Source organism: Dermacentor silvarum, chromosome 1 (assembly GCF_013339745.2).
Source record: "Dermacentor silvarum isolate Dsil-2018 chromosome 1, BIME_Dsil_1.4, whole genome shotgun sequence".
Lineage (NCBI taxonomy): Eukaryota > Metazoa > Arthropoda > Arachnida > Ixodida > Ixodidae > Dermacentor > Dermacentor silvarum.
Genome location: NC_051154.1, coordinates 16490513 through 16513920, shown reverse-complemented (window position 1 = coordinate 16513920; position 23408 = coordinate 16490513). Strand labels below are relative to the sequence as shown.

At 45.4% G+C, this 23408-nt stretch overlaps 1 protein-coding gene across 1 annotated transcript in view; it reads left to right on the top strand.

Moving 5' to 3' along the window:
- LOC119457421 (ornithine aminotransferase, mitochondrial-like) overlaps window positions 1-8185 on the top strand; it is a 56539-nt gene extending 48354 nt beyond the window's left edge. Inside the window, exon 9 of the mRNA XM_037718987.2 lies at window positions 7966-8185. Coding sequence (XP_037574915.1) covers window positions 7966-8135 — 170 coding nt within the window. The 3' untranslated portion in view covers window positions 8136-8185. The remainder of the gene's footprint in view (window positions 1-7965) is intronic.
- The last annotated feature ends 15223 nt before the right edge of the window (window positions 8186-23408 follow it).

The window sequence follows — 23408 nt, the reverse complement described above, 5'->3', positions numbered from 1 at the left end:
AAAAGCAGATTCTGCCGTCGTCGTCGTCGTTGCCGTGAGGTTCCATATGACGTCAATGGAGATGAAATCGTCGCCGCGCGCCGCCGAACGCTGTATGTGCGAGTGAAAGGGCGCGAGGGACGCGCTCTTTCACGGGGAGTGAACCCACGGCGGAAAACAAATGCGCGTTCTGCGCCGTGCTTCCTTAAGGGCTGCAGAAGTAGGCGTCTCTTTCCTCCTTTACAAATAATATGTAGAGCAAACGCGCCTTCTTCCGACGCGCGAAAGGCGGTGGGGGGGGGAGGAGGGAGGGGAGGTGACGTTTAGTTGCGGCACCAAGTGCCTATTTATATCAGAGGCTCCGGCAACAGTCAGCAACGCCGCACGCATTTTGTGCGAACGCGGGCAAAACGCCGACGGCGTCGACATTAGTTCTGCGTGTTGCTGGTGCTGCTGCATGTCCAAGTTTATACAGCTGATAAAGCTACTATCATTACTCCGTATAGCTCTCTACAAATTTGCTATCGCAAGTGATGCTTCGCCTTTCAGGTGAAACTGCGACCACTTTTTTTTTTCCTGCAACCCGGTTATAACAATGGAATTTCTGTGGCACTTGAATATTGTTATAAGTGGGTTCGACTATACAGTAAAACCTTGCTATAACAAAGTTGAAGGGGGAGCCAAAATTAGTTATATCCATTACTGCATGTACTGCATTGGTTTCGGAGGGTACAATCCTTGGTTGTGAGCTGCCATTTTTTGCTTGAAATCCAGGCCAAACATTTGCAATTCCAATTTCGCCAAGACAATGGATATTCAACACATTCACTGCCCCTTAGTGCTGTTAATACAGACGCTGTGTGCAACTGTTGCGGAAACGATTGTGGTCATCATTGGGGTCAGGCACATGCGTGCTCACCAGTGAAGTTTTCCGGCGAGGACATATTTCAGGATCAAAATAAAAATTTGGCCCATATAATTGTACAGGCACTTGCCAGGACATTTGGTCCGGATAAAATTAATTGAAAAATTTAATTAGCCAGAGTTGAATTAACGGAAGTGTATTGTAATACATATGAATGGATATAGGTGGGCAAAAATACTGGCATTTAACCATTTCTGCTGTCATGTGAAGCTATTTGAGCAGGCATAAAGTTTTTCCCTTTCGCTGTGGTTTCTCGTTGCTGATCTGCTTTCAGATTTCTTTGCTGTCAAAAATCAAGCATGTCAGCAAATATCCTTTTGAAGATTTGATCATATAATTCTGTCGGTTGAGAATTTAGCTTTAACCAATATCGTGCATTTTCTGCTGCTCAGGTGACATATGTGGAAATACCACTGATCTGTACTATAGGGGGCTGGATGGCGCTTCGAGCGCGCGCAACTGAAGCTACCGGAAGTGATAGGCCTTGTCCCGGAAGTCGGCCGCTTGCGGCTTCGCATCGCTTTGCAGCTCGCATGCGCTCGACGTGTTTTCTTTTTCTGCCCAAAAATGCCTGCTTGTTGTGCCGTGAATTGCACACGCAGGCCGGAGAAGTCTTTTGGAAAAATGTTTCACACGTAAGCATTTTTCAAATCAGTGTAATTTGCATTGTGCGTTGCGTAAAACCAAGGCTGTACCGCTGGCATTTCGGCGTGCATCCCAACACTGCAAACCACAGGCACTACAAGTTGGTTCATTTTATGCAGAGGTTCCCGTGGTCTCGGAGAGATTTTTGCAGTCGATGGGTTGCAAACTTAAGGCGAGACAAGTGGAGGCCATCACCGGGAAGCAGCCTTTGTAGCAACCACTTCGCGCAGTCGTGCTTCGACCGCACGCGAGCTAGAACGGGCTATGACCTGATGCTGTCCCTATGATATTCAATTCATTTTAACATTCTTTTTCACAACCAGTAGTCATCAGCATTGCTGAAGTGTGTGCACAAAGAAAGATTCCAGAATTTTTTTTTTTTTTTTAATGCGAAGCATTCCTTGGTGAACATTTGCTACTTTGACAGTATATATCTATCTGTCTATCTAGCTGCATACGTCTTTGTGCTCTCATGGTCGTTTCGTTAACTTGGTATGTACCAAAGTTTGCATACTATGACAAGATTATATGACAAACATAAATGATATGTCATGGCATGCGTGTCATGTAGGTCATGAAACAGCCGCCTACGTCTTGGTGCCCTCATGGTCGTTTCGTTAACTTGGTCGGTACCAAAATCGGCATAGTAGGACAGGAGTGTATGACGAACATAAGTGATAGGTCATGACACAAATGTCATGACATGCGTGTCATGTAGGTCATGAGAATGACCCAGCGAAAAGAATAACACTCAAAAACCACTGAAATGGGTTCGGACGTGGGTACTAAGTGAAGGAAACACTAAAGGGGGCTGGTAGAAGTCAGCCATGAGCATGGCTCAGCAAAAATGACGATGACTCAGCGAAAAAAAATCAACACTCAAAAACCAACGGAATGGGTTCTGATGTGGTACTAAGTGAAGGAAAAGGCTAAAGCTTGATGGCCGAAGTCATAGTCATAAGCATGACTATGGCTTTCGCCTTAAGGTCTCTTAGGTGTAGCTAAAGGGACTCCCGAGGACTCATGACATGCGTGTCATGTAGGTCATGAAAGAGCCGCCTACGTCTTGGTGCTCTCATGGTCGTTTCGTTAACGTTGTAGGCTCCCCGCACACTGCTTCGCATAACATCGATTCCCACATGGCGTGGGATCTGCCGGCTTTTTTTTTTTTTTTTAATAGTAAACAAGATGTTTTGTGCATTAGCCTGCATCCTTTGTACCATATCCTTGCACCGTTAATAGAGTTAACATATGATTTGAAATAAATGCGCATGAGTTTTCTTCACCAAACTTTTTGTTATTCACCACTCCGTGTTTGCTATGTGTTAAAGGAAGGACATCAGTGAGGAGTTATAACACCATGCACTGTAAACTGGCTATATCAGTCACGAGCATACATAAACTCCGTCTGAAAACAGCAAAGCGGAATTTAGAGCACATATCCAATATGGAAAATGTTTCCTTGCTGGCGCATAAGTAGCCGAGCATATTCGATCGCGTTCAAGCGTGATCGGGAACGAATTTCTCGAATGTGGTTGGCCGTTTTGCGCGAGCCCAATCGCGATCGATCCTGAGACATCCCTACTGCCATCGAAAGTTCCTGATGTGATGCCATGTTTCACGTAATTCTATGCAGCTGCTTTCCAAAGCTGGAATCCCGCGCCGATCGCGTTGCTATTGTGAATGATGGACACTCGAACGCTGGTCATCAATATTATTGTTTTAAGTAAATAAAATTACAAGAATACAGGCTCAGACTGGCAAAAAGGCATGTTCCTGACAAAAAAAAAGAATAACTGTTATTGCGCAAAAAAGAGCGAAAAAAAACCCCCATTCTAACGCAGCTTGATCCCCTTAAAACGCGCACTGGTAAAGGCAGCAGACACCTCCTTCCGGGACAAGCCGCCGGGCGTCTCCTAACTTCCGGTGACTTCACTTGCGCCCGCCGCGGTGAGCGGCGATGCGGCATCCAGCAAATTATAGTGGAGATCAGTGGGAAATACATTTGAATCCAGTTCTTCGGACCTTGGTCATGTTTTGGGTGGGAAATTCAGACAGTGATAATATGACTTCATTTTCCCTGCTTTGAAGGCCTTGAAGATAGTACACCTTACCAGTCTAACTTCATTGAATGTTTCTCTTTAGTGCTCCCCTTACAGGAGTTCTCTTGTGCGAATTTTTTTTATTATGCCAAGTTCTACATACTCTTCCGATAGAAAAATGTTTTGGGGTGCAACTTTTGTATTCATCCATTATTTAGGAAGAATGCTTGTTCTGAAAGAGCTTTTCCTCAACACAGTGGAATCTCGTTGATACGATTCTGCATAATACATTTTTCAGGATAATACGTTTTATTTTCCAGTTCCTTTGAAGATCGTATCACGAGATTCCACTGTATGTAAAATATAAATTTTATTGTGTGAAAGCACGATTATTTATTACCAAAGGAAAACAAAGCATGAACCTACACATGAGACTCCAAACTCTCAGCTCCCCAGCCTGAAATGATCTGATCAGCAGTTTGTTTTTAGTGAGCAAAGCAAATAGAACTAAAACCGGGACACACAGTGGAACTGTGGCACTTAGTGAGGCCGACGAGAACGAAAGCAAGGACATTGTCTAAGTGCTGTGGTCCCCGTACATGTATTAACTCTTTGCGGTCCGTTGTCGGGCAGGTCCCAACAACACAACACGGCCGTAGCGGTCCACTGTCGGGCACCACCCGACAAGCGTGTTCAGGGGTTAAATTTCGCGGTTTTTCTCACTTCGATTCGTGCGCATACTTTGTATGCATGATGCGCCATCTCTTGAGAGATAAATAAACTTTGTTGAAGTTTACTTCTTTTTGCACTAGGGTACAGTGTACTAGAAGGGGACAGTGGGCTTACTCGGCCGCTCCTCTGACGCAGTCAGCGTCGCATCCAAGAGGTGGCGCCACTGGCAACTTCAATGGAAGCTTTGCTTGCAGAAGCTTTGATTTTCCTTGCGTTTCTGTCGGTTCAGTTCGAAGCAGTTCACACTCTTATTTGTTTTTAATTTTGGCATACTTGACAGCCTTTACATATCTTTAGCAAGCACTATATTTGTTTAGGCCACATGATATTTGCCATAATAGTACCTTGTGGAAAAGGAAGACGGCAACTCTTGGGCAATTTTCTGCCTATCCTAACTCAGACCTTTTGTGCAAAGAGCTCGTCGCTGACGGATGTTGCTTATGCGGAAGGGGCCTTCGAATTTTCCGAATTATCGGGCAATCGTAAAAAAAATTTGAAAACTGTTTCATGCCGTGTCGACCTAATGTAAAATTTTGTCAGACAGAAAACAGTGCGTGCATACTTCCCAGCTGGGCTAAAAAAAAAAAAAAAAATCAGGCATGCTAACCAGGTTTGTGCCTTTGCTTAGCCAAAATGAATATGTATATATGGCTTAAATATTTCCTTGTTCCGCTTTAGTTGTTCCATGCTTCACAGTAGCCTTCTGCATTTATTATTAACCATCATTACGCCGGCACACATTTGTTAAATTAAATCAGGTTTGTTTTTTCCATAAAGAAATGGAGGGAGGCCTGAACAAAAAGTGAAAACTAGTTCACTTGACAAAGGCTCCGGCCTATGCTTATGTACAGTTATATAAGGGTAAGCAAAATGAAGTTAACAGGGCTGTTGCGGACACAAAGCTTTTATTTGCAATAAGTACAGCAAGCCATTGTTTCATGCACTTCAACTCGTGTGCAACGGCTCAACTTCAGCTGCTTGAGCCTCTGCCGCTTTCCTGCCTTGTCACAGTTAATTCCTTTCATATAAAAATGCAGACGTGTGACAATGTAAAAACTAATTATTTTAGCTGTGAGGCTAAGAGCGTGCGCATTGCAGCCAACTTCGAGGGAAAGCTTACTCTTAACAACTGCCAGCATATCCATAATGCTGTCAGAGTGTAGCTCACTCTGAGAGAAGCATTCTGTGAAAAGATCCTCTAGAATTTTCACAAAGCCGTACAGCTGACTGGAGGGATAAAGGAGGCCTCCTCGGTCACAGAAGTTTGTTAGCCGGGCAAGTTGAAAACTTTCGCCTGGTGGCGTCATAGTGAGCAGCTTTATGCATTCTTGGCATTTTGTGCTGGAATTGACGATACACTTCCGCGCAACATAGTCCGCAATGTGGTAAGTGAGCCTCGAATGGCCTCTGTGGCAGTAGCGCTAGCAGCAGTTTGACTGCACTCATTTCTGTCACCTGATGCTTCGAGAGAGTCAACTTCCAGTAAGGAGGCCAGTGTACCTTCCTCGCAGTTTCCTTCGCTAACTGACCTAACTAGACCATAAAAAGAAAGACAATTCACAGTGATCAGGAACTGCGTTGGAGTTGAGCACAAAACGTGGCTCGAAATGGAGGCAGCTCGCATACTGCGCTCGTGGCGTCCAGGGGACGTTCTAAAAGAACCTCCACAGAATCTATGGAGGTTATTTTCCCACTCTTTCTGCCTATTTTTATCCTTCGGGACGCCAAACAAGGTCAACTTCGGCCCATCCTTCACATAAACATAGCCTGTTTGGCACCCAGGCACGTTTTGTCGATGCCGCGGCATGGCTCAGTTACTGCAAGGCATACCAATCTCTTGCAGGCTATGTGCGAAAAAAACACTGAAGGAAAAAAAAAAACACGCGACGACGTCCACAGAAAAAACAACGCAGCTCAGCAACTCCAACTAATATGATCGGGCACTGGGCGGGTACTAGGCAGCTGCGCCGTTGCACCCACGTTCCATTGAAACCGACGCCAGCGCTGCTGCTCAGGCTATTGGAGAAGCTCATATTTGCGACATTCGTGGAGCCGCCGCATCGCATAGCCTCCGCCAGAGAGTAAGCCCACTGCCCCCTTCTAGTACACTGTAACTAGGGTGCAGCACAATGTTCAGCACGGCTTCTGGATACCAGAGCGTTCTCACTTGGGCACGCAACCGGACGTTCGCGCGGTTCGCTGAGAAGCATGACCACATTTTCACTGCGTGCGTTTTACGGTGGTGCATTTAGTGAAAGCTTCTAGGGGTTTCCATTGTCAATAGCTTTATTTTGAGGCGCACACAGCTGCAGAATCATGGTGAGAAAGAACAGCGACACGTGCAGTACTGCCGCGACCTCATCCTACAGCTGGTGGGTGAGGTGAGGGCTAGAGCCAAAAAGAGAGGCCCGTCTGCGCGGAAGGTGTGCAAGGAAAGGCTAGATGGGAGGAGCTATTTCATCTACAAGCTCCCAGGCCGAAGCAGCAAGGACTGTGCCGCTTGTAGCGATCAAAAAACAAACAGAGGTAGGAGGGAAACTGTTTTTCTGCAAAACCTGCAGTAACAACCCTGGCCTGCACCCAGGAGAATATTTCAAGCGGTATCACACGCTGCTCAAATATCAGTAGAGGAGTTGCCTGCAGAATGCAAGAGAAAATAAATATCCTGTGAGTTTTTGTTCCACAGTTGGTGGTTTTGTTAGCGGCGCCACAAACTGGCAAAATAGTTTCGGACCAGAACAGCCGGAAAGTGGGTAAAAGTTTCGGACCGCAAAGGGTTAAACCAACTAGTAGGTTAACCCTTTTGGGTGCTAATTAATTGTGTGGATTGAAAACTTACTTTCACCGGATTTATTGCATCTTCAGAATCATAAATAGCGTACAGCTGCAGAATAGATTAAGAATTTTAAATTCTTTAGCTAGCGAGTTTTGTTGACTTTACAGAATGTGGACTCTATGCAAGAACTCACTACAGCACCATTTTATATCAGAACATGAACTATTTCATGTCTAGCAGGCTTGAAAAGCACCTATTCAGCCACTTGAACATTATGCCTGGTACAACACATTGTGAAAAACATGAAAGAAGGGAACCCGCTACTTACGACATACTCACACCAAGCAAAAACACACAACCGCCTAACTTCCCACTAGTCTTACTGAAACATTTTGCACATGTTATTCAAACTTGCAGCACAATTCTAATTAGAAGTGTTTCAAGATGTATGCGACAGATTTTAAATAACCTTGATTTATCAATGCTTTTGCTGTTTATGCATTATCTTGATGTACACAATTGTGTACAAAGCACCTGAAAGGGATAAAAGTCTGTTCTCCTGGACACGGTAGGATACCATTTGAAATATAAATCACATAGTAATGGATCTGTTTGAATGATTACAGCACGTACCTGGAACAATATTTTGACCTTAGCCTAAACAGAAGTGGAGTGAAATTTTTGTTACCATTGGACTCATTTGAACCGTACATTATTTTGGCACCCAGTGATACGATTTGAGTTTCTGATCTGCCATGTGAAAGCAGTTGAAGCGTGTGCTTCGTAGCTGTTAGCGGTGAAATATGTAGTAGCATAGCATTAGCAATGTAATGGCCAGTAGAGCACTTATCACATTTTTCTTGCAGGACTTGATGCCTGGGAAATCTGCTTGAAGCTTAAGGAAAATGGCCTTCTTGCTAAACCAACTCATGGAGACAAGATACGTCTAGCACCACCCTTGGTCATCACTGAAAAGGAACTGCGGGAGTGCATTGAAATCATTGGGGAAACAATCACCAACTTCAAGCGACAGTGATGTTGCATGTTGTTTTATTCAACAATGCTCTAAGCATCAAATAAAACCATGTTTTTGAATTTTAGTTACTGCAACACTTGTATTCTTTTAGGAACTTGTACATTACATGTGCAATAAAAAATTAGTATACCAGTGTTACCACATTTTCTTGCACAGATACCTCAAAAACAACATTCAGAATCCTTTCAGCATTTTGTGACCCCCCCCCCCCCCTGCATTAAATATCCTTTAGTTCAAAATTTAGCCATAAAACGAATATGGCAAGCAAACAATAATAAGCTAAAGTAGCAATTAGGTATATGCTAAGAAAGAACTGCCGTACTTGTGAGCCTAGCCAGTGAGAAATCAGTCATGGTTGCCTCATACTGTGCCCGGCCTTTGTCCTCGAAGTTCATGACCTAATGTGTATTTCAGCAAAATTTTGTTCCCCAAGATTCTAATGGTAGTGTACGCACTCAAAGCCAATGTAGTTCGGTGGGGGTGGTGCCCAGCAAGTGGTGATGCTTGTTGTAATCGTGCTCCATCACTGCATGTTTGCAATGTGAAGTTAGGCCCACAAGCAATCGTTGTGACTGAGCTTCAAGACCTCTCGCTAGCTAACCCTTTTCTATTTGTTTAGCTGTCGCAGCCTGAGGGTCCTCTGATGCGCATATATATACTAAGCTCGGCTGTGTGAAGTTATTGTTTAAAAATTTAGGAGGTACACGCCGTTAAAAACTACCGTCCCGTCATTGTGCAGCCTTCCATTCCAACTGATATACAGCACGTAATTTGATGGTGCCCTTCTCAGCTGGAAGCATGTCACTGCTTTGCAAGATCATCTGTGTTCATTGTATTTAGTGTACTTTCTTATACGCAAATGAATTTCTATATTATAAATATACTCTTAAAAAGGAAGCCCGAGAGCTGCTGTGTTGAATGAAGGTTTTCTGGATGGCGTCACATTGAGAGCCAATGAGATAGCGTGCCAGCGTGACGTCACTCTAACTCCATGCAGTGCATCGAAGGCTACCCACAAAACACACAAGCAGCTATTTGATGTCTAAAAGATGTCTTGAACGGATAATTCAAAGGTCTAATAGCTGTCCGGGTCAAGACATTTTCTAGCCGTGGACGTCTACAGGTACTTCAGTAAGCCCTGCTAATGTTACGCTAAAAGTTGGCTAATAAACATCTCGACAAGAACAACTTCAAGAATTGTATTAGACGTTCCCAGAATTCTGTAATAATGGCTTCGGAAACATTATGCAGGCTTTTATAAAACATCTTGACAAGAACAAGTTAGGAATTTTATTAGACGTTCCCAGAATTCTGTTATAAATTATAACAGAATTCTGGGGACGTCTAACAAAATTCTTAATTTAGCTATAAAAGCCTGCATATTGTTTCCAAACTCATAACGTATAATGGCTTCAGAAACAATATGCAAGCTTTTATAGCTGTCTTTAATTTAAAGCAGCATTTATAGATTGTCATTCTACAATGACGTGGTAAGCAAAATTATTGGCCACTTCAGCATACCATGCATCCGTATGCTAGCTTCATAGTACACATGTTACTATATAGAACTGAAAAATAAATTGAAGCATTACATTATTTACAATAACTTGCATATAATGTTTTAACATATCAAATGTGCAATGCACATCTGGCCAAAGCAAATGTGCATAACAACATGCAGAAAAAAAATTACCTAACCTTGTGAGAAAGCGGCTTTATTGACTAAGAAATTAAAGGACATGCAGAATTATTTTACAAATTTTTAAAATTTAGTAGAAAAGGGGACCACAGAAAATAAGACGCAGCTACAGTAACCACAGCAATCCAGGTCCCTTCCCTCTTGGATACCGCTGGCTGCCCACAGAAGTTTGCTCTGTAATACAACAGTGAAGAAAAAGTGAGTAAGCCACACTTGATTTACAATAAAGATGTGCGATTCGGTATTTCAAATAGCAACATATGTGCCGTTGTTTTATCTCGGTCACATTTACTTTATAAATTTAAGCAATACTTTCTCTCAAAAATCTTATGCTGTACGATGACGTTCAGAATTATGTTGCAGATATGATATGAAAAAGCTACTGTAGAGTGAAATTAAACTGGCAAGTGGTTTGATCAACACACGACTTGCAGTAGGTCATTAGCAGTTAGCTGGTTTGCGAACAAATCTCTTACAAGAGTACGCTACTTTTATTTAAGTAGTGGTGTTGGTGGGTTGTAGCAACAGGTGGGCTTAGCCTGACAATCAAGGCCGGCAACTGCTCCTTCCGAGTGTCTCTTACAATATCCCTGCGGTATTGTACCACATGTCAATAAAACGATTCTCTTCCTAAAGGGACCCTAAACACTTAACTAATCATAAAAAAAAAAAATTATGGGGTTTTACGTGCCAAAACCAGTTCTGATTATGAGGCACGTCGTAGTGGGGACTCCGGAAATTTGGACCACCTGGGGTTCTTTAACGTGCACCTAAATCTAAGTACACGGGTGTTTTCGCATTTCGCCCCCATCGAAATGCGGCCGCCGTGGCCGGGATTCGATCCCGCGACCTCGTGCTCAGCAGCCCAACACCATAGCCACTGAGCAACCACGGCGGGTTAACTAATCATAGAATGGCCTCACTATATTAAAGGACGTCGTCTCACGAATCTCAAGCCGCAAAAAGTTTTCCAATCCTCCAACTATAAGTGAAGTTACCACACCAATGCAAGACTATTTTCCTGCCTGCTAGCGTGCTGGAAGCTACACAGAGGAGAAGCCTGTTGCTGCTGCCATCTTAAAGGCCATACGCAGCTAGAATTTCTGTAATCATTCAACCAATTATGTGAAACTCCAGCTTTACCTCCTAGATCACAAAAGAACGTTCTGCTACATACCATGCATGCAAATATATTCGAGTCTAAATTTCGCGCCAGCACGGGCCCGCCAAAACAAAAGTGGCGTGCAAGTTGTAGCAGGTAAACGTATACGTACCGTAAGGAACTCCACCTTATCTGCAGGCGCTGGTCAAGGCTTGAACGTGAGCAAAAGACTTGAGAAGAGAAGCATGAGCACTGGCGAGCGAACGCTTGTGAGCATGAGCACGGCCCTTTGAATGGCTCGCGGAAACTTCAGCGCGCCCCTCTGCAGTGGTGCGGTTCAAGACACGTGGTCCAAGAGCAGATAGCAGTTCGCTCAAACGGAGCGCATGTTTGCGACTGCGCGCGGCCAGATCTGTTGGTGACGATAGCTGGTATCGCACTTCCGGCTTCTTCACCGCTTGTTCACGCAAAGGGAAAGGAAGGCATGGCTCTGATAAGAACGCTGAACGGGCGCGCACTTGTGCGTCTGGCCGTTTTATTTCTTTTTTTCTATACTTTGACTGTCGTGACAGACTCATCGAGTGAAAAAATCGGAAAGGAATCAAATAACCCCGCAGGCCTTTTCTGCTTGTTCACCCAAAGGGGGAAAGCAGCGAAAGGCTATATGATGCGACGTTAAGGAATTACATATGGCTTGTTAAAGTCGCAGGGAATGTAATGCTGCGCGACGGGCATGCGCATTTTAAATCTTTTTCACTTTCACGCGCACGCCCAAGCATGTCGCACATTTTCCGACAAAAACATCTAAAAAAGTTGTTGAGTTATACGCTCTCAAGACGTTTACCAAAGTATACTCCGGTGACGCCAGAGGTGGGCTGTTACCACAGCTGAAACACAATAACATATTTGATTAACCGTACTTCCTGTTACATAATGTTTCCAAGAACATCTGTTTAACGTCTTCGCGTAGACCAAGACATCTATAGCCGTTTGTGGCCGTTCCGAAAAGTTTTCAAGACGTTTTGTGTTTCGTGGGTAGGGCTCATGGAGGAAGGAAAAAGATAGGAGGGAGTATCGCGCAATGCGATTGAAGCCAAGAGTGTCATCCCAACACGTGGTGAAAACGCCAGAGCACGAAGGATACGTCAGAGCGCACGGTAGGTTTTAGTACACCGTTTTTTTTTTTTTTTCGCTACCCATTTGCATTTTACTTCCTTCATGCCCATTTGAAACCGAACGTGGCTAGGGCTTGTGTCAGCCAATCAGTAACGATATCCGGCTGCGTTTTAGGGGTTCACCCATGGAGGAAGGAAAAAAACTGGGTTCACCAACATCGTGGGCTCATTGTTGGGCACATTTCCTCTGGGTGATCGTTCCGTGAAGCTCCCATTCAGTCGGCGTGTTGCGCTGAGGGCGATCAGAAGCGGGCAATAGAGGAGTCATTCTGGCTGGCTGACACGACGCGGAGCTTTTCTGCACTTCAACGGAGAATGGCCTTCGAGATTTGATTCTCAAGTGCACGCAAATGCGCGGAGCGGCACCACTGCATCGGAAAAGAAAAGCGAACAGCTTGCTTTGGCTACCGTGACAGTTTTTGCAATCTAACCGAATAACATCATCACTCAGGGAAAAACGGGGATTCCCCTTTCGTCTCCGTCTGCATGACGTGGTGTGGCACAGAGACATTGGAATCCTTTTTCTCCGCGGCGCTTTAAAGAACCGTTCATTTGCTACAGCGGACACCAATGCAACACTCCTGGCACGAAGCAAACACGGCCAATTCTGCAAGCTGGACGCGCGAGGTCACGTGGTTTAGCTCCGAGTGAGATGGAACGATTGGTTCACTTCTCGCATTTGGTGCTGCGCAGAATGCCGAAGAAAGAGCAGCAAATAATAATGGTGAACTCTCACATCGATGAGGGAGGGCCGCCAGGAAGACCGTACGAATGGTGCTGATTAGTACTTTGGTATCGTCGACCACTTCACCCAAGAAAAATGAGAAAAACGCCGTCGTTCGCGCACCGAGAAAAACCGTCAATACTGCGCTGCACAGAATGATGAAGAAAGATAACATATGGTCTACAGCAAATGAGTGCGATGAGCGCCCTTCGACAACAGACCCGATCGACTATTCGCTTACTTAGATAATCATCGACGACGGTTTTAACAAGACGATTATACTCTGTTAATAAATTTCAGTGTTTACCCTTGACGCAGCGATCACCCTTGCCCTACCAATTCACTTTGTGCAGAACCGGTAAAACCTTTTGTGAGGAAAGGCGGAGAAGAGGTTGGCCAAAGAAGCATGTGTGCCTTTGGCCTGCTACTTCACACTGAAGTGGAAAGGGCATACAGAAAAAAGCAGGAGGAGGATGAGGTATTATGAAATGAGTTAAGCACTTGCTGTTCGATGCACAGTCAGTGTCCTTGACCCACAAGAATGAAATCCGTGTGTGCAGGTGCGTGCACACACACAGAGCTTTCACTCGGCAGAAAGCGATGTCGGGCTAGTTGGTTCATGCTTGAAATGTGGCTCTGGCGCAAGGAAAACTAATCAGAAAGAAGAAAGGACAGTAAGAGCACGTCTACTCGGGCTGTGGCCAAAACATGCTGTTTGAACAATCCGAGTTCAGTTGTGCCAAAATGCGTGCGGGACCTTTGTTCATATTATAGACAAAGTGTGTGAGCACACAAGCTATACAAATAAAATGCACGTGCCCGAATCGCGAGAAATTGCAGCCGCGCTGACACTGCCCATATGCGCACCATATATAGGGTGCTTTTTTAGCTGCACCAAACTTTTTTAAGAGTGCCTTTGGCAGATAGCACATTTCTAACCCTTGAGCTAAATTACTTGATAGGGCGTCCCATTACTTCTACGACAAATCAATATGCTTAATTGAATAATTAACATAATTAATTAATTGCCTTACGAAACATATTTCAACCTACGAATTGTAGCTAGCGCTGAGAAATACGAAATATAGTCTGACTTGTTCCAAGCAATGGCAAACAACATTACCTTGGTTCTGTCCAGCTACGTGGCACTTGCATATTTTTGAATTTTGGCACAAGTTACGTGGGACACATACGCACCTAACGGCCTACCAGAAGTGCTAGCGCCGCGGAAGTAAGGTGAGAGGTATAGATACTTGTGCACTTTAGCCGCCCATTTATTTTCATCCATGTTCCTGAGTCTTTCTTCAAAACTACTTTTGCTCTGTACTTCTCGGACTTCAAACGCGGTGGCAGTGCTACCACCTGTAGTTTTGTCTCGCGGCGAATAGAGGCTATCTATGGCCTGCGAGATTGTGCGCGCTGGCAGATATATTCCAATTCTACATACCAATGGGAATCTAGTGGAAGTATGCGCGTGAAAAAAAAAATGAAAAAAAAAATGTCACAGTTTTGCCCTAAGGGCGAAGCATTGAATGCGATAGCAACACAGCAATGTCATACGAAGTAAGGTGAGCGGCTTTGGTATAGCAATATGAATTGCAGTAAACATGAGCTGATTAAGTAAGCAGGTGTGCTGTGGCGTAAGTAGATCGACATGAAGAGAGACTCGATGACCACGAGAAGGCGCGTGTGAAACGGTGGTGTTGATGAGAAGCGCTGCCCGTGGGCAGCGCGTGCGAAGGGACACACCTGTAGCGCTGCACTGCCGATCCGGGCAGCATTGCATGTGTAGCGTGCGTTGGAAAATGTGGCCCGACTATTACTAACTATGGTGTGAGCGCGCACAAACAAACATGAATAGATCACACTGAATGACTGCAGACAACGACTGTCAAAACGCTGGCAGCAAGCGCATACGCCGCAGCGGGCGAAGGTACGTGCGGTCTATCGCTTCAACGGAAACTGAGCGGCGAATGCACAGCGCATAAAGGTCAGAGCCGTGTGGAGATAAGAGACGGTGCGGGCGAGCGACGAGCGCGGTTGTTGGCAGAGTAGAAGTGCGCCCCCCCCCCCCCCCCCCCGCTCCCTCCGGCGGTCACTTCCCGCTTCCTTGCTTGCGCTTGGGAGATTGAGTGCGTTCGCTATCCGTGATAGCGTGCGTCCCCGCACGCTTCCGCTCGGGCATACGGCGCGCGGCGAAGATTTTATCTATAGGGAACCTCACGGCGACGGCGACGACGACGGCGAAGACGACGCCGACGGCAGAAATCCGGTTCAAGTGTCCATATAATTGCTATCGCAATAAAAAAAAAAACGCATTTGGGAATAAATAGGCGCCAGCGCTCACTTTGCCTATTGTAGAGCTTCAGTCGTCACAGACCTGCGCAAAAGCATTTCTTTCTCGCCTTACCCAAGCCGCAGCAACAGTACGGGGGCGCCCGAAAGCCTCCTCGACGCATGATGAGCCCTCGGTTACAGTGCCTCGGTTTCGAGCGCCGTGGTGCTGAGAAGGAGCCGGTCACGCCCACCACTGAACTTCCGCTCTCTCCGTGCGATTGGGACCTCACCGTGATTGGGATGTCTGGAGCAAAACCTGCCAACGCGCGCAATCTCGGAGGCTGTCTCTCTTTTTTATAGTTCGGCTGCCCAGCCATCGCTCTGCCTGCAGAACGGGAGCACTAAAACTTACCGATCACGCGTTGGGCCGATACGTTTGGCTTCAATCGCGTTGCGCAACGCTCTCTCCTAATTCTTTCTTGCTCCATATGGTTTATTGCCCCCAATCGAAATACGGCCGCCGCAGTCGGGATCGAACCCGCGACCTCGAGCTCAGCAGCACAATGCCATAGCGACTACCCCGGCGGGTAGTAGTAAGTGGTTCGTGTGGAAAGGGAAAGGTTGACGCTATCTTCTGCAGCCCTTGATAGCGTCAACCTTTCCCTTTCCACACGAACCACTTACTACTACCCGCCGCGGTACTGGCTATGGCGCTGTGCTGCTGAGCTCGAGGTCGCGGTGTCGATCCCGACCGCGGCGGCCGCATTTCGATGGGGGCAAAAACGCTCGTCTTCTTAGACTTAAGTGTACGTTAAATAATACCAGGTGGTCAAAATTAATCCGGAGTCCTAGACTGCAATGTGGCTCATAATTATACCGTGGTATTGGCACGTAAAAAACCCACAATTTAATTAATTTCTATTATTCAATTGGCACCACGTTCATTCACTTCGTTGCCCTTGCAGGGCTGCCAGGGAAAGAAAGGAAGAAGGGAAGAGAGTAGGAGTGGAGGAACACAGTCGTACCGAAGATTTATATGTTCCTGTCACAAAAGAGCGCGTAATCAAAGCGCGCGCCGCGTGTCACGCAAGCCAGCGAAAGAACACGCCGGCCCCACGGCAACTTCAACCGAGGGGGAGAGCGCATATGCCTCAAACAGCCGACGTGATCAGCGGAGTCTAGACGTCGAGGCGACGGTAACCGGAGAGTGAGAGAGCACACGCGCGCGCCGAGACACCTTCTCACCCGGCGAGTCGAGAAAGAGATTGCTAGAGCGTGAGCGCGTGCCAACAGGATGACTCATCCCCCCCCCCCCCCCCCCTCGGCGACGCTCCGACTGCGGCGGTCGAACGTACGAGAAAAGACTAGAAGATTCCCAGGCTTTGGCCATGCTACGGGATCACGACTCCGATAGGAAGGTTCGAGAACCCCGTCGGAGACTATAAAAACGGCGTGCGAGAATCAGAAGAGTGCAGACCAGACCGCTCCGGTAAAGAGATGTAACGTGAAGACTGACCGTCGGCGGAATAAGGGGATTCCCCGGCAAGCTAGTCGACGAGTTCATCGAGCGTCTGCATTTCCGGAAGAAGTTCCTTCTCAAGATTGGCCCCGAGCTACGTCCGAGATCGTCTGACTCCAAGACCAACACTGGTGAGTACGATTGGACACTTAGTGTTGCTATTCATTTTGTACTTTACGTGTTGGACTCTTAGTGCTTGTCGTTAATTATTGTCTGTGTTTTGTGAATACCCATCTGAATTGTATTGTGTTGTGTCTAGCCTAAGTGTGCACGTGTATGTGTAACTGCCTTGTGTGAAGAATATATTTTGTTGTGTTTTGACAACTCTGGGCTCGGACTCGGTCTTTGGACAGCAACCGGCGTTCGCTGGCGCACCAGAGGGCCCATTCTTAATTGTCCTTGCTTTCGTGGATTATTTTCGGAAGCTGATAAGTCGGCTTTGGAATTTGGTCCGGCGTTTGCACCTCGTCCACGGGGTCTGTGACAATATTTCTGGCGCCCGCGACAGGACCTTTCTGGTGCAAATTGTGTGTCCATAGTAGAGAGAAAGAGCCTAGGGCCGTTTGCATTGCCATCGTAAACGATTTTGAGTGTTGCACCGACGTTTTGCTAACTTGTGTGCAAAGAGCAGTTCGATTGTTGAAATCTAGGCAGATATTTTTCGCACGCGGCTAGATTTTTGAAGGGCATTATGGATCTCGAGAAATTAGTTGCCCTTGGTGAGAAGATGGGTCTTTCCGGAGCGGAACTACGGAAGTGGGTTAGCCTGAAGGAAAAATAAACTTTAGAAAGAGAGAGAGAAAAGCTAGCGGTCGAAAGGGCCAAAGAAGAAAGAGGGGCGATGAAGCGAAAAGAGGAAAGAGAAGCAAAGGAACGACAGATAAAAGAAGAAAGTGAAGCAAAGGAGCGACAGATCAGAGAAGAAAGAGAAGCTGAAATAGCTGAGAGAAAGACAAAGACAGCACGAGTTAGAACTCGAACGACTTCGTTTGCAGCAGCGCACGGATGCTCCCGCTCAGACAAGAGTCGATAGCACTGAAACTTGCGAACTCCATGGCTACAATTTGCGAATTGCAATATGGGTCATTAGGTAATTAGTTAAAACTTAATTAGTGAATTATTGGTAATTATTCAATTATGCATTTAAATTTCTAGTGCAAGTAATGTCCGCCTCTTCGAGTAGACCAGCTCATGAACTAAAATTGTGCTATCTGCCACAGGCAACCTTTAAGAATTTTTGAAAGTGTTCACAGAAACACCCTGTATTTTGTTGTGTTTTGACAACTCTGGGCTCGGACTCGGTCTTTGGACAGCAACCGGCGTTCGCTGGCGCACCAGAGGGCCCATTCTTAATTATCCTTGCTTTCGTGGGATTATTTTCGGAAGCTGATAAGTCGGCTTTGGAATTTGGTCCGGCATTTGCGCCTCGTCCACGGGGTCTGTGACAGTTCCACTTCAAGTAAAACGGTTCAGTTCCGGTGCAGCTCCGGAGCGCTATAGAGCGGGTCAAGCCTATTCGAACCGGCTTGTGTTCGTGTGCATACCCGAAGATTAATGAATAAGAAACGAGAATAACATTTTGCAAGAGCTTTAACATTCGATTCAGCACGTACGGTGAAGTTTAAGCGGCAGAAATGGGAGTCTCCGTTGCGGAATCATGCAGACATGTTAGCAATGCGCTCGTAAGCGTTTACTGAAATTGGTGGCTGTCAAATAGTTTTCCGGTGGTGCGAGACCTATACAATTTCTAAGTTTTTTATTTTTTTATGTCGTAAACATAAATATTAAAAATCGCCGGTGGCATTTAGCACAATCCTAATTCGTGAGCTAGATTAATCTCAGAGGCCAACATTATTGGCACGAGAAATCAAAATGAACATTTGACTAATAATGCAAATTCCGTAATTAACTACATTAAATCAATTACCTCACGGCACATATTGCAACCGACGAACTGTAGCCGGTGACTTCGAGAGTCATATCCACGTGGAACAAATTCCGAGTTTTGAGATATGCGTTCCCAATTAAAGTTTGCGACGAAGTGCATTGGTGTTATAATAATTTTTGAGCTACAATACACCAAAAGGCAACCCACCGCGGTGGCTCAGTCAGCTAAGGCGTTGTGCTGCTGAGCACGAGGTCGCGGGATCGAATCCCGGCAGCGGCGGCCGCATTTCGATGGAGGCGAAATGCAAAAACGCCCGTGTGCTTGCGCTGTAGTGCACGTTAAAGAACCCCAGGTGGTCGAAATTAATCCGGAGCCCTCCACTACGGCATGCCTCATAATCACAAATGGTTTTGGCACGCAAAACCCCAGAAAGAAGAAGTACACCAAAAGGCGTTTTGTTAAAAATGTAATTGGAACAACAGTAGATTTTTACCGCACGTTTGACGGCGCTTATCTGATTCAAAACTGGTGCTAGTTTCAAAATTGTTTCCAAGTGGATGCACCTCACAGTGGTGGCGTGGAGCAGAGGTAGAATACCCGGCTTCAAATCTGAAGGTCGTAAGTTTGAATCCTACTCCAGTCCACCACATTTTTCAGGCATGGAGTGGTGCCTGACACCGGCAAGAAAAAAAAATATATTGCCGAGAGCTAGTGGGGCTAACTAGTTCAGGTGCAACCAAACTAGGAAGGCCCACTAAGCTTCATCAAAGTCACTCCCTCACCATAGCAGGAATTGGCCTCCCTGGTGTAGTATTCGGCTGGCCACTACCTCCGTCATGACTCCGACAATTAACCCATGGCCCTCAGACCCCAGTGGCTGCGGAGCACCTGACCAAGGCGGCGGTCAGACCTGCTACGCGGCAGAGGGTGCTAAGAATCTCTGGGTCCGGACAGGCCGCCAATGGAAACTGAACCTGGCAACGTTCAACACGCGCACCCTCTCGAGTGAGGCTAGCTTAGCAGGACTATTTGAAGAATTATCAGGTATTGATTGTCTGGGATATTATTGGCCTTAGTGAGGTTAGAAGAACTGGTGAGGCTTATACAGTGCTGACTAACGGCCACGTCCTCTGTTACAGAGGTCTTCCAGATAAGAGAGAATTCGGGGTAGGATTTGTAGTCCATAAGGACATAGCGGGCAACATTGATGAATTCTACAGCATCAATGAGAGGGTAGCAGTCGTCGTACTAAAGCTGAATAGGAGGTACAAAATGAAGGTAGTACAAAAGCCTACGCCCCAACCTGCAGTCGCGATGATGAAGAAATATAACAGTTTTATGAAGATGTTGAATTAGCAATGTGAAAGGTGCAAACTCAGTATACTGTAGTAATGGGCGACTTCAATGCAAAAGTGGGGAAAAAGCAGGTTGGTGAGCAAGCAATTGGCAACCACGGCATCGATTCTAGGAATGCAAGAGGAGAAATGTTAGTAGAATTCGCGGAAAGGAATAGGCTCCGAATGATGAATACCTTCTCCAGGAAGCGCAGCAACAGGAAGCGGACCTGGAAAAGCCCTAATGGAGAAACAAGGAATGAAATAGTGAATGAAATAGATCTCATACTCTCTGCCGATCCAAGCATAGTGCAGGACGTAGAAGTGTTAGGTAAGGTAAAGTGTAGTGACCATAGGTTAGTGAGGTCATTTCTCTCAATTTGAAGAGAGAAAGAGTGAAATTAGTCAATAGGAAGCAGGCCAACCTGGAGGCAGTACGGGTAAAAGCAGACCAATTCAGGCTGGTTCTCGCAAACAAATAAGCAGCTTTAGAAAATGAAGATAAAGACAACATAGAGGTAAATCAACGTTTAAACGTTGATTGATGAAACCGTAACTAGGTTGATCGCACACGCAGCAATTGAAGTGGGAGGTAAGGCACCAAGGCAACCAGTAGGTAAGCTCTCCCAAGAAACAAAGGACCTAATAAAGAAACGACAAAACATGAAAGTGTCAAACTCAAGAGATCAGATAGAATTCGCTGAACTGTCAAAAGTGATCAACAAGAAGAAAGTAAGGGATATTCGAAATTATAACGTGGGAAAGATTGAGGAAGCCGTAAAATAGGGACGCCGCATGAAATCAGTGAGAAGAAAACTTGGCATAGGACAAGGCAAGATGTATGCACTGAAAACTAAGCAGGGTAATAAATATCATCAGCAATTTCGATTACATAATAAAAGCAGCGGAAGAATTTTATACTGACCTGTACAGTCCCCAGAGCAGCCAAGCTAATTTCATTCGAAGTAGTGATGAACAGGATACAGAGGCTCCTTCTATAACTAGCGATGAAGTTAGAAGTGCTTTGAAAGACATGACCAGTGGAAAAGCTGCCGGAGAAGATGCAATAACAGTCGATTTAATGAAGGATGGAGGAGATATCATACTTGAAAAGCTTGCGGCCCTTTATACGCAATGTGTCACGACTTCAAGTGTACCAGAGAGCTGGAAGAACGCCAACATTATACTAATCCATAAGAAGGGAGACGTTAAAGAATTGAAGAATTATAGACCCATTAGCTTGCTTTCAGTATTGTATAAAATATTCACCAAGATATTTTCCAATAGAATCAGGGCAACACTTGACTTCAGCCAACCAAGAGAACAGGCTGGCTTCAGGAAGGGATATTCTACGATGGATCATATCCATGTCATCAATCAGGTAATCGAGAAATCTGCGGAGTACAATCAACCTCTCTATATGGCTTTCATAGATTATGAAAAGGCGTTTGATTCAGTAAAGATACCAGCAGTCATAGAGGCATTGCGTAATCAAGGAGTACAAGAGGCATACGTGAATATATTAGCAAATATCTACAAGGATTACACAGCTACCTTGGTTCTCCACAAGAAAAGTAGAAAGTTACCTATCATGAAAGGGGTCAGGCAAGGAGACAGAATCTCTCCATTGCTATTCACTGCATGCTTAGAAGAAGTATTCACTCTTAGACTGGGAAGACTTAGGAGTGAGGATCAACGGCGAATATCTCAGCAAGCTTCGGTTTGCAGATGACATTGTGCTATTCAGCAACAATGGAGACGAATTACAGCAAATGATTGAGGACCTTGATAGAGAAAGTGTAAGAATTGGGTTGAAGATGAATATGCAGAAGACAAAGATAATGTTCAATAGCCTGGCAAGGGAACAAGAATTCAGGATCGCCAGTCAGCCTCTAGAGTCCGTAAAGGAGTACGTTTATCTAGGTCAATTACTCACCGGGGACCCTGATCACGAGAAAGAAATTCACAGAAGAATAAAATTGGGTTGGGGTGCATACGACCGGCATTGCCAAATCCTGACTGGGAGCTTACCACTGTCGTTGAAAAGAAAAGTGTACAATCATTGCATTCTACCGGTGCTAACATATGGGGCAGAAACTTGGAGGTTAACAAAGACGCTCGAGAACAAATTAAGGACCGCACAAAGAGCAATGGAACGAAAAATCTTAGGACTAACGTTAAGAGACAGGAAAAGAGCGGTGTGGATCAGAGAACAAACGGGGATAGCCGATGTTCTAGTTGACATTAAGCGCAAGAAATGGAGCTGGGCAGGACATGTAATGCGTAGGATGGATAATCGATGGACCATTAGGGTTACACAATGGATACCAAGAGAAGGTAAGCGCAGTCGAGGTCGGCAGAAAACCAGATGGGGGGATGAAGTTAGGAAATTTGCAGGCGCAAGTTGGAATACGCTAGCGCAAGACAGGGGTAATTGGAGATCGCAGGGAGAGGCCTTCCTCCTCCAGTGGACATAAAATATAGGCTGATGATGATGATGATGATGATGATGATGATGATGATGATACGCCTCGTGAGATCATGCACTGGCTTCAATTCGTCCATTGCAATATGTGCTTTAAAGTAATTAGTTTAAACGTTGATTGATGAAATTTTGTTAGTTAGTCATGTATACATTTTGATTTGCAGTGCAAGTAATGCTCACCTCTTCGGTAATCCAGCTCAATAAGTCGATTTGTGCAATATGCCATGGGCAATTGAAAAAAAAAATCTGTCATCGTTAAAATGAAACACCCGGTATAATAACTGAAATGAACGAGCGCTTCGCAGTTGGGCGATCATATTGATCACACTGCTATGGAAACTGAAGTATATATAAGGGCAATAGAAGTGACGTATTGCTTCTAAGGTGTACTTCCACAAGGTGACTTTTTTAAAACTATACTTGAGGCCTGAGGAACAAACAGCATGCGTGTTTTTAAAGTAATTCCGTGTACACTGAGGAGCGCCGTCAAGCTTTTGTAGAAAATAAATTCGTGCTGTTTTCCTGTCATTCTTCGTAGGTTATGGAAAGAAATATAAGCGGTTGAAACAGGCTTGTACCGTTATTCTTTTTTTCGCTTCGAAGTTAAATCGGAACTTTACTGTTTTCACAGAACTGGAACAAAAACCTGAACGAAAAATAGTTTCGCTTCGACGCTCTGCACTAGCTCTCATTAGTCGAGCGGTCATGTGCACCGTGTGGCTATACACTGCGGCTCCTGTGGTACTCGGACGCGGCCTTCACTGCCCCATCCTATAGATTGAGTGAGGTCAACTCCACAGCTAATGCATGCAACTGCGGGCACCGACGCAAGCGCGACGGCGTGTGAATTTGCCTCATCTTTCGGCATGAAATGAAATGATCTGATGGTGGAGATCTTTCTCATGAAATGAAATTGTCTGATGGTGGAGACAGGTTTATAAGTAGACAACGCAATGCGTATTTGTTATACATCCTCTGAGAATCCTGTCAGGATTTCCTTCGTGCACCTCGAAGCGAGCGTATCACTTTTCGCTCACAAATCGCAATACCTGTTTCTTATGCATACTTCT